The sequence below is a fragment of the Chrysochloris asiatica genome, unplaced genomic scaffold (genome assembly GCF_000296735.1).
Source record: "Chrysochloris asiatica unplaced genomic scaffold, ChrAsi1.0 scaffold00173, whole genome shotgun sequence".
Classification (NCBI taxonomy): Eukaryota; Metazoa; Chordata; class Mammalia; order Afrosoricida; family Chrysochloridae; genus Chrysochloris; species Chrysochloris asiatica.
Window position 1 is genome coordinate 1,001,877 of NW_006408691.1, and position 11,747 is coordinate 1,013,623.

The following is an 11,747-nucleotide window of genomic DNA, read 5'->3' on the forward strand; positions in this document are numbered from 1 at the left end:
GCGCGCGGCCGCCGGGGGGCGCCCGGGAGAGGGGGCGGTGCCGTGATGTCATAGGGGGCGGGACACGGGCTACGCACGCTCCTGTGCGTGCGCGTCGTCGCGAGCTTGCGGGGACAGTCCGATTCGACTGTTTTCCCCGGGTATCCTTGGGTTGTGGGCCCTGGGGCTGGCTAGGGAGTGCCTTTACCCCAGGACAGGTGGGTGGGCCTTGGTAGGCCCCGTCCCTGCTCCCCACCTGCACGTCGCATTCCAGCTGTCTGAGGGAGACCCAGCAATTGGACCTCGCGACGCCACACCCCACCCCGCGCCAGGAAGAGTTTTCCGTTGCGGAGGCCGAGTCCTCCATCCCTTTGCCCGCAATGTGCGAGAGTGCTCAAGATCCGGAGGTGCCTGGTCACATCAGTGGGCTGTGAGGGACATCTGGAAGATGCTAAGAATACTTTTTGTACGGGCCCGGACCTGGGGGTGACTTGTCACTCTAGCACCCTCCCCAAGCCAGCTCTGTGCTCAGGCTGCCCTCTGCGGGGTCCCACGGGGGATCTGAGAAACACCAACTGTAGGTAGACATGAGTGCCAAGTAGATGCGGTATGCATGTGTAACTTGAGATGACAGGTAGGCAGCTGTGCATTCCTGTGAATAGAGGTCTCCTAAGATGGTGCTTACAGCAGCTGCAGCAGCAGCGAGTAAATGGATTGCATCCTAGCAGCTGAAATTCGAACTGGCCTCAGGGTCCTCCCCAGGGGAAAGGAGACTTGAGGCCACAACAGGGAGACCCCATGCTAGTGGGAGAGGGCGCTAGGATGCTGCCCAAATGAAGGTGACATGTTTAATGTCCCTGTGATCCATCATCACGGCTGACAGGAGTCTGGCACCTCCCACCTGACTGGTCATGTTAATCCTGGGCTTTGAGCCAGCACTGGCCAAAGGGGCCCCAGGGTGACCATAAGTGCCTCAGCCCAGTCTGGGGACCACCCCCTGTTGTAATGAGGCTGAAGGTCATGACCCCCATCCTCTCTGTTAAGATGGGGACAGTGGGCAGGGGTCTGCTACATGTTCATTCAGCAAAGTCTCAGCCAGCTCAGTCACATACTCTCGCTGGGCCCTGAGCCTGGACCCTCTCCCCTCCAATCTTGTTTTCTCCAGAAAAGCAAACTGAGGAAGCCAGGTAGGGTGACTTCAGAGAAGTTTCTGCTATGACAGTGTGCTGGAAGACAGTCTCTGCCTTGGAAGTTGATCTGGGAATGGGTATCAACCCAGGACAGGTCCAGGTGGCTGCTGGTCAGAGGAGTTAGTGACAGCAAACAAATGCAGCAGCCTGAAGCCCCAGGCTGCCTCAGACCCCCAGACTCTTCCTCTCCCATCTGACACTCAGTCCAAGCCACAGTGAGCTGGAAAGCGAGTGGACAAAGGCTTGGAACGCATCCCGGCACTGACACTGGTCATGATCAGGTCTTGCTCTGCCAAGAGAAGTTGAGTTTGTGGCCAAAGCATACATTGTTACAGGAGGCCTTGCTCAGTGACAGTGTAGCCACCGGTGGGACCAGAGGTCACTGAGCTGGGAGGAAGGCCCCTCCTCAAAAAGGCCAAAGAATCCAGCTTTGAATTCCTTCCCAGCCTTTGCTGCCTTGGCATCCTAGTGGGTGTCCATCTCTTTCCCTGTCTCTGCTGCCCTGGGAGGGCCTCAGAGGGTGGGTCAGGGATGGAGAGTCACAGGCTTCACTAACTAGCACTTAGTTATTGGTCTGTGGTAGCCAAGAAAATGTGCCACTCAGCTTTCCTGCTACCCAGCTGCTATCCCTGGCTCCACCCAACTTTGGTGCTACACAGCCTGCTCTCCACAAATGAGCAACCAAGGTACGCAAGCCAGCCCAGTCTAGTGGCCTTGGTCAAAGAGCCCCTGCTGACCTGGTGGGACTTTCTCAGAGTTGCCTTGTGATTCGAGGCTACTCCTGCCCAGTCCTCCTTCCCCTCACCTTTCAAAAGTGTCAGACCTGCATCCTGGTCTGAAGGCTTTCTTGCCTACTCCTGCTTCCTCTTCCACTTTATCCTTTGCATATCTTAGTCTTAACTAATTTTAGCCTTATCCCATCTTGGCATCTGCTCAGATTAACACCATCTCCTCTCTCTGTTCTCCTACCCATCTGGTCCCTTCCCCTATGTCCACATAAGTCGCCAGAGGATTTGAAATGCCTCTGCAACCAGGAACAAGCGATGTAGAATTGTTTCCACAGTCACCCTTCCCGGGGTACTTCCACTCTAACGAACAAGGTGAGGGAGAAGTTCAGATGAAGGTGAAGAAGGCATCTGGGGCTCCCAGGGCCAATTTGACTCCCTCCCTGGGAGAAGGGGAGTTAAAGAGGCATGCCTGGGCCAGGTTTTAAAAATCAGATGTGGTCTTTATTGTGACAGCGGCAATTCCCCAGCAGGAGCAAACGTGGAGAGTCAGTGGCAGCAGAGGCCACCTAGAATCGTACTTACTCCCTTGTCCTCAGCCAGAAGCAGAAGAGCCAAACGTGACTCTAGCCTCCAGCCCAGGGAGGGGTATGGGATGGTGGTCAGAGTCAGAAATCACACGGAGCCTGGTGACTGTCAAGGCAGTGGGCTGGAAACAAGGCTGAGGCAGGGAGTCAAAAAGCAGAAAAAGGGTAAAGGGGCTCCCCAGGTGGCCCCAAGCAGGGCAGAGGCCCATTAGCCATAGACCTAGAGGATGTCAACTCTTCAGGCCTATGTCCAGGGCAGAGTAGATTGCAGCCCAGATGGGACTTGGAATGACTCACGGTGGGTCTAGAAGAGCCCAGGGGAGCTCAGACTACAAAGGTGACACCTAGAAAGGATACATCATCATGCCTCTGCTAAGTCCCCTCCAAGAATGTCCCACAACATTATCCCCCAGCGGGCAAAGATCAGGGGGATTGAAGGCTTGGTCAACACTGCAGAACCATGGCTGATCCAAGGGCAGTGGCATGAGGGGAAGAAACAGGGTCACAAGTGAACCCAGGATCCAGCAGGGGCTGGCTGAAGGGACAGTGGCCACAGTGCCATCCAGGAGTTCCATGGAGCCCACTCTTGCTTGAGAGGACTGGGGTGGATTCAGGGAGATGGGTAAGGAGACAGCCTGCTCTGTACCCGTTCAGGCCAAATTCCAGGAAAGCGGGACCAGCCGCTGGAGGAAGGCCGGAGGTACCAAGCACATGGGGTCAGGAGGACGTCCTCCAAGATGGATGGATAGGAGATGGCAGAGCTGCTGACCCAGCCAGGAGCTCAGATCGCTTCATTTGCAGTACTCCTTTCTAAACTCTGAAAATCAACAGGCATGGCTGTATCTGTGTTCTTCCCCACTCTCCCTGGGAAATTCAGGGCGAACATCCAGCAAAAACACGGAGCTGGGTGCAGTAACTTTTGAAGCCCCTAGGAGTGGATGGAATGGGATGCAGGGGTAGAGACTGGATTCTGAGATGGAATGAGGGCACAGGGACACCCCTCAGCCACTCACCTTTGTCTAGGTCAATATTCTTGGCGGGCAAGGGGCTGTGGGCCAGTTCAGCCTTCTCCTTCAAAATGTTGTTTTTGTAATCTGTCACCAGGAAAGCGAGGTGAACAGGCGCCTAAGACAAGGTGCCCCCAAGCCCAGGCCTGAGGCCCACCTCACCTAGTTGAATGTCCTCGCCCCTGGAAAGAGCCTGGTCTCCTGAGGTCAGAGCCAACTCTGCCATGTTCACATCTTTCCTGGAGGAGGACAATGGGAAAGGTTAGGGAAGGGGTAGAGAGGGGCTGGACCCTCAGGAGAATCAGGTAGGCAGAAGACACTCACCTTTTTGCCTTCCCCGACTTCTTGTCTGAGTAATCGTATCCTGGGAGGGAGACTTGTATTGTATGTAGCTCAGAGCCCTGAGCCCCTCCTCACCTACCTGAGGAAACCCCTGGCTGGCCCCTGGGCCCCTTTGGGCCCTTGTTGGGTTCCTCCTCAACACACAGGTCACTGCACCCCCACAGACCCAACTCTGGTGGTTCTTCCTAGTGCTAAACTCCATCCTCTGCCTGGACTCATTGGAAGGGGTGCCCTATGCGCTGAGTCCCCACCTGTGGGCGGGCACCAGTGGGCCCAGCCCTCACCTCCACGGTGGCGACGCTTACGGGTAGCCAGCACGACAGTGATGAGCAGTAGGATGAAGAGCAGCAGCGTGGCCAGCACGTAGCCCAACTGCTGGAAGAAGTGGGCGCGGCCCTCAGGGACAATGACATTGATGACACTACCACCGCGTGACAGCGTGGGGTCTGGGAGGGACAGAGTGGGGCTGGTCAGGCAGTGTACCCCTACCTGACCTGATGGGGTCCCCCACCCCCGGCCCTGCAGGGCTCCTGCGGGTTGGGCTGAAATCAGACTCAGCCAGTGGGGACCTTGAATGGTGGGACACGATCAAGACAGGTAAGGCAGCCAGGCTGGCTCCATGAAACACACGTCCTCCTGCTCGGCCCTGACCCATTCTCAAGGGCCCCAGGGCCACTTCTCACCTGAGTCCGGCGCGCTGCCATAGCTGGACCTGTTGACTGGCGAGTCCCTGGGACTAGGCTGCACGACTGGGGGCTCGGTGACCTTCAGGTGGAAAACGCGGCGCTCATGCAGCCCGCAGTAGTGGTGGTGCAGGTGACAGGAGTAGGTGCCCTCATCAGCAGGTTCCAGAGGGTCGATACGCAGCGAGAAGTCACCACGCGCAAAGGCATCCGCCCCCACGGTCACACGGTCGCGCAGGAAGGGCGGCCCGTAGGCGCGGCGCTCGCCTGATGCGTATAGGTCGAGCAGGCGGTCTGCACGGTCGTGCGGCACCCCGGGCGGTTGCCGGTCCCAGTGCACCACCTGCTGCGCCTCCTCCAGGTGCCGATCAGTCCACACGTGCGCGCGGTTCACGCAAGTCAGCAACGCTGGCGCACCGCGCACCACCGCCAGCACCTCCTTCTCACCGTCCCAGTGCGCACCAGCGGCCAGGGCTGGGGGCGGGGCGGGGGCAGTCAGAGCAGAGGGCGGGGCGGGGCAGCCCGGGTGGTGGGAGTGAATGGGGGCAGGGCGAGGGTGCTGAGGGGTTTCCTCGTTGAGGGGTAGGGTCTAAGAAGGGGGGGCGGCCAGATAGCAGGATGTGCGTGGGAGGAGGATGAGCATAGTCTGGTCCTGGCCACAGGAGGCCGGGGTGGTGGGTGGAGTGAGGGTGGGACAGTCAGGAGGTCGGGACAGAGCACTCACGGTCATCAGTGACCTCCAGGCGGATGGCTAGGCTCTCGTAGAGGTGGCAGTAATGATGGTGTAGGTTACAGGTGTACAGACCAGCGTCTGTCTCCTCCGCCGCTGCCGACCCAGAGAAGATCTTAGCCCTGAGCTCTGTAACCCCGCGCCCCGTACTCTAAGGTTACTGAGCCCCACGCCCCGGGCATACCACGGATGAGCAGCGAAAAGTTGCCATCATGGAAAGCCGAAAGCGACAGGAAGAGGCGGCCACGGTCGCGCGGCTCGTACACGCGCTGATCGCCTGCTGAGTACATGTCCACGAGCCGCCGCGCGGGGCCGTGGCTGCCGCCGCTGAGGTCCCAGTGGACCACACGCTGGCGGTCGTGCAGCCGGTCTTGGGTCCACACCATGCGCGGGCTCTGGCAGCGCAGCACGGCCCCAGTGCCTGCCGCCCAGCTCACGACTGCCTCGGATACCACGGAGCTGCCAGCGGTCGCCAGCCCTGAGGACCCTGGAGGAAGGGGGCAAGTCCGTGGGGGAGTAGGAAGAGGGTCACCAAGACAGGAAAGGGCGGGAGTTCTGGCCCCCACAGCAGGTCACTAACCTGAGGATACCAGGACAGCAGTACCTGAAAAGAGAGGGAGGAGAGTTAGAGACCTCAGAGGAGACTCCTGGGCCCTGTGTCTGATGAGGCCCCACATGGGCCCCTGGGCCACTTCCATACATAACCCTTAATGAGAGAGTATGAGACATCCACTTTCCAGATTGGGGGGAGGGGTCAAGTGGAGAAGTCAGGCTGTGGGGAGGGTGACTGCTCTTTAAGAGGCTGTTGTTGTTAAGTGCCAATGAGTTGGTTCCTACTCATAGAGACCCTTGTATAGGGTTTCTAAGGAACACCTGGTGAGTTTGAACCACCAACTGTGTGGTTCCAACCCACCTTGTGTTCCAGTGCTACAGCATCACACTGGTGTGGAAATTGCCCATCAGATGAGTAGTGCAGTCAAGACTAGACACCCTGCAGGTTGGTCCATAGGACACTTCTCAGAGACAGTGGTCACCATCACCATCATGGCCACTCAAGGCTACCAAGCCTGATACCATAATGTGCTTTAGGGCTGGTTCTGGGAACTTCATTCCCATGTTTCTGCATACCTTCCAGTGGGAGACATGAACCTGCCAAGGGCTCCTCAGACACAAGACCACCCTGGGGTGACTCAAGGCTGCAGAGGTGGGGACTGACCTATCACAGTCCAAACTCTGCTCAAGATGTGGCTGAGTGCCCAGGCAGGAGGAATGTGCCGGGTCAGCGGCCAGTAGGGAGGACTCCGTAAGCCTGTGAGTGCAGCTTCCCAGCCTCCCTCTCCTGCAGACCCTTTGAGCTCCCCCTGTCCTCAAACCCATCTCCCTCCTTACAATCACCACCTCCCTCCACTGGGAAAGGTATTCACCCAAGGGTCCTCTGAGCACACCCACAAAATGCAGGATATACTGTCGCCTGGAGGAGGGAGCCATCTCTGCCTCATCCTTCCTGACCCATTTGTCCCCCAGAGCCTCTGAGCCACTCATCCCTGGAAGAGAAGTTCTGGAGGTCTAACTTAGGGACCCCTGCTCCTTAGGCACTAGGTCTCCCTGTGAGCTCTTCCCTCGGAGCCTCCAACTCCAGACCTGGGTGTCTGGCCTCCTCCTGGTTCCAGCTCAGGCAGACACTTTTGCTCAAAACTCCTGAAAAATGAACTCACTCAGACAGACCACTTGCCCTGAAGCAGGTTGTCCCCTGAGCCCCCTCACACATACACCCCATGAGCCCTGACTCCCATCCACTGAGCACTCACCCTGCAGAAGTATAAGTTTCCAGAGCAGGACTCGGGACAGCAGCTCCATGGCGCTACTGGCCCTCTGGCTTCGCTTTGTCTCTTCCGGCTCTAACTCCAGAAAAACAGCCCGGCCCCCTCCCCCCTTCAGCACCCGCTATGACATCACGGAGCCCTGGGCCCAAACAACCAAGACCAGACCACCCCTCTGGCTCCGCCCTGGCCTCTCAGCCTCCCCCATCCACAGCTGACTCAGTGGGGGTGGGGGACTGTCCGAGCAGGGCCTGGCCCCCTTCTCTGGCTCAAGTTCTGAGAGATGGACGGGAAGGAATCCAGCCCTGGAGGAGCAGGAAGGACTGGCCTAGAACTCCTGGGCAGTTTCAGGGCTGGGCTCTGTGGCGAAGCCCCTCTGTCCACCTCTGCCGGGGGGGGGGGGGGGGGGGGGGGGCAGCCTCAAACCCCAAGCCTGTAGTGGAGCCAAGACAGTCCCAGGTCAGCAGTGTGGTGGCGGCTGGGCGGGGTCCTCACCACACCCATCAGAAAGATGTCTCAAACAGGGACCCCCAGGGAGTCAGTGCTGCATTTGACTGCACCCCAACACACCCCTGCCAGACAGAGGCTCTTCCCGCTCTGGTTCTGACTGTTAGCTGTGGCAGCTCCTTCAGCTGGAAAGTGGAGATGGGAGTGGCACCTGCCCTATTGGGCTGGGTGGGTAGGAATGGGGGATGTGCCAGGAAGGGCACAGATGCTGCAGAGATGTGAGCATTGCCCAAGGAGCAGCCCCCTTCCTTCCGGGCTGGGCCTCCCCCATACTGGGCCCAGCCTGGCTTTCCTGAAACTAGACCCCAAGTTACAGGACTCCTGAGAGCTCTCACCCCACCCAGAAAAGGAAGAAGGGAGAGGGGGAAGGGGAACCCCCAAACCATCTATGTAAACCCCACTCTTAGAGACTGACAGCCCCTCCCAGATATTGGGGACTCCTCCAGCCAGAAAGGGAAGGAGAAGGGAGGGGGGTGTAGTATCCTTCATTCCAGAGAAGGGAGGAAAAAGAAAGCATAGGAGTCCTCCCAGAGAAGAGGGGAGGAGGGAGGGAATAAGAGTCCCATTCCCTGCCCCCACCAACGGAAGGCACAAATTTGAAGCTCTGGGAAAACTTACAAAGTACCATAAACAAATGCAAAATAACAGAGCTCACACTGTGTCCCAAACCCACTCCTTCTAGTTAAGCAAACCTCAAGAAGAAGAAAAGGAAAAAGGAAAAAAAAATCCCAAACAACCACAAAAAATCCTCAGTGCATTTTTTAAACTGCCTGTTTGGATTTAATTTATACCACAGGCCCCAGTCTCTGCTCAGCTGGGGTCTCGCCCCTGGGACCCTGCCCGGCTCCCCAAGTCTCCAGTCCAACTTTTCTTTGGCAAACGGAAGGCAGTAGCATCTGCAGTGAGAGAGATTGAGGTGTGACAACAGAGAGGACCGGTCAGAGCACACAGAGAAGTACCCCTCCCAGGACCTAACTAATGGACCCATTTCCCCAGCAGGATTCGCCTGAGGGCGGAGCTCCTTTTCCAAACTGGAATCTGGACCAGCCCCTCCCTGGGACTTTCATTCTGGAAAAACAAACCCCTCCCGGTCTGGGTCTGGCGGTCTCAGGCCTGGCTGTCCCTGTGTTTCTCTAACTGGCTTTGATTAGGGCTGTGGTTACCCTTTATCCTGTATGCATCTCCTGCTACCCAGCGAGTGTCCCTCTCTCCCTAACCTTCTTGCTGCCTCTGTCTCTTTCTGACACTACATTCTTTCTCTCTTTGATTCCTTGGTGTCTCTGACCATAGAGGGAGGCTTAGGCGTGCCCTTTGGGTCTGGGGGATCCATTCCAAATGCAGAGTGTATGGGAGGGAAGCAGGATCAGCCTCAGAGCTGGCCACAGTCAGGAGCTCCTGACCTACACCTCTGCCTTAGCCAGGTCACCCTAAATTCCATGGAGGGCCTGCCCTCCCGATTCCCTGGCTGCAGGCTCGTACAGAGGTCCAAAAGGGTTGCAAACCCAGTGGTCTGCTCAGGCCCTGGTGCTGCCATCCCTGGGTGCATGCTGAGGGAGAGCCACCTGGGAGGCATCAGGGCCCCTTGGGTCGCTGACCTAGGATGGACAGATACCATGGAGTGTCTCAGTGCCTGCCACATCCTCTGTTTTTTCCACTTAGGGCCAGTGAATCCCACATGAACAGCAAAGGGCCCCATCCTTGGCAGGAAATAGCCAGAGGAGAGCAGAGACCAGCGGGTGGAGGAGGTGACCAGACGCCCAGTTCCTCCCACAGCCAAGGCTCCTCTGACTCCTCCCTAGGCTGCAGAAGGGTACAGAGGCTGAGACTCTGCTGTGAGCATGTGGCCTCCCTCAAGCAGGATAGAGAAAGATATAAGATGCCCCTACCATCACATCACCATAGTCCCCCTGTAGCTCCCACCAAGCTCCCACCACCCAGAGCCCCTGGACTCATCTCCATGAGAGGGTCAGCCAGCAACTCAGCTCAAAGACTGAGAATCTGATTCTGGCTTCTGTTCCTGGTGATTCGGACATTCCAGGCAGCAGACTTATTGGAAAGGAAAACCACAGGCATGCAGAGACAGACCAGACACAAACACAGTCGCACACAGACACACACACCAGACACAATCACACTCGCATAGTCACAGACAACCACATACAGGTATTCATAGACACACATATTCACAGATACAACTATGCACAGATACAAATTCACACCCACTCACATACCAGATACACCCACACATGTATTCAGGGACACACACAAAGACACAACCACACATACTATGCACACACAGACACAACCACACACAGAGACACACAAACATACCAGACACAACCACACACACATATACACACACAGACACAACCACACACAGAAACACAGACACACATACACATACCAGACACAACCAAACACACGTTTGCAGAGATACACTGTAAAAAACGAACACTAAACCATTCCTCCCACAGCACTTCCTACTTCACTGCTGGGTTTGAAAAGTCACTGCAATGACCACACAAAAGTATTGCTACAAAATTGTAGAAACCTTTATTAAACAAAAATATCAAAATATGAAGCTATGGTTTCCCGACATATCCTCCGTCTAGGTCTAGTCATCGGTGAATGCAGTGTTTACATATTTCTTACCCTTGCCTTAAGAATTCTGTAATTTTCAATTCACACTACATCAAAATGACAGTTTTGGCATTCTTGAGGGACTCAGATCATATTCCTTTTAAATGTTCTTTGAGTGTGAGGAACAGAAAGAAGTCTGAAGAGACTAGATCAGCACTGTAGGATGGATGAGGTAAGGATTCCGAAAGAAATTTTCACAGGGCAGCCCTTCCTACCCTCAAAAACTAGCAGGTTCATTGTTCTAATGAAAAAAGAATTCCTCCAATGCAATTTCAATTTTCTTAAAACTTCTTTATAGTAAGCCACCATGGTTTTCCTGCATCCTGCGAGATAATCTATCAAGAGTTCCCCTTTGGGACTTCTGGGGCAAGATGGAAGCTTGGGTAGATATGCTGAGCAGACAGCCCCTCTGCAACAAAGATATGGAAGAACAAGTGAGGACAATATGGATGGTGATCCTGGAACCCTGAGTTTCAGAGGATAGGACACAGAAGAGGACTGAGTGTCAACTGGAAGAGGAAGCTGAACAGGTGCAATGAAAGACAAGGAAAATGGGTGGGCTCTCAGCTAGTCCGGAGTGGAACACCCATCTTGAGCTTTTGCGGGCAGTTGCGGGCAGCCTGGAGGCACAGGACATGGATGGGGTTGGCAGCAAGTGGATGCAGTTCTTCCTTGTTTTCCAAGTCCTGCTGGTAGCCAGGGGCATGGCCTATCCCCACCCTTGCTAATCCAGAGATCAGTAACACCACATTCTGTGGAGCCTCAGCTCTACTGGGGGTCAGAGCCCCGCATCTGGAGGTGTGTGAACCCACCCTGAACTATGCCACACAAACAGTGAACAGAAAGCTGTAGTCACACTTCCAGACTCTATCACATCCACCCAGAGACAAGTGTTGAGTGCCTGAGAACACACCAACATGTAATTGTCAATGAAATATAAATACAATAACATCACAATGTCTCAGAGAAAACACACAATTTCAGCTTCCAGGAAGAAGCAAGTCAGAGTACCTCATACAAGTGACCAAAATAAAGAGAAAATATAATACCAGAAATGGTGTCAGAGTTACTTGATGGGAAATTTTAAAGAATGATATTTAGGTCCATTTAATAGGTTGAGATGATTAAGAAAACTGCAGATGAAACCAAGGAAAAGAGACAAAACTTTGGAATTCAGGAAAACACTGTAAGAACAAATTCACAAAATAAGTGAAATATTGGAAACCATACAAAAATAGCCATTAGAAAGTCAGAAGATTATTACTAAGATTTCAGAAATAAACAATACATTGAAAGGGCAAATAATTAGAATTGAATCAATGGAAGCTCTAATTAGTGAGCTTGAAGACAACCTCTCAATATTCATCTGCTAGAGAAACAATCAGGGTCACCCATGGTGGAAAGGTTTCAGATGAGCTACAAAACAAAGACAGACTAGGAAGAGTGACAAACTACTTCCGAATCGCTAGTCACTGAAAACTCTATGCATAGCGGAGAAACATTGTCAGATATAGGACTGGAAGGTGGGAGGGCACTC

The 11,747-nt window shown here is 54.9% G+C and overlaps 1 protein-coding gene across 1 annotated transcript; it reads right to left on the reverse strand.

Moving 5' to 3' along the window:
* Nucleotides 1–3,272: 3,272 nt before the first annotated feature.
* MXRA8 (matrix-remodelling associated 8) lies at nucleotides 3,273–7,100 on the reverse strand. Its single transcript, XM_006871710.1, has 10 exons — nucleotides 7,052–7,100; nucleotides 5,824–5,847; nucleotides 5,428–5,730; nucleotides 5,238–5,339; nucleotides 4,514–4,987; nucleotides 4,115–4,276; nucleotides 3,813–3,852; nucleotides 3,651–3,727; nucleotides 3,495–3,575; nucleotides 3,273–3,298 (listed from the first exon to the last, which is right to left on the reverse strand). The coding sequence occupies exons 1-10, from the start codon at nucleotides 7,098–7,100 to the stop codon at nucleotides 3,273–3,275; spliced, it is 1,338 nt and encodes a 445-aa protein (XP_006871772.1).
* Nucleotides 7,101–11,747: the final 4,647 nt, after the last annotated feature.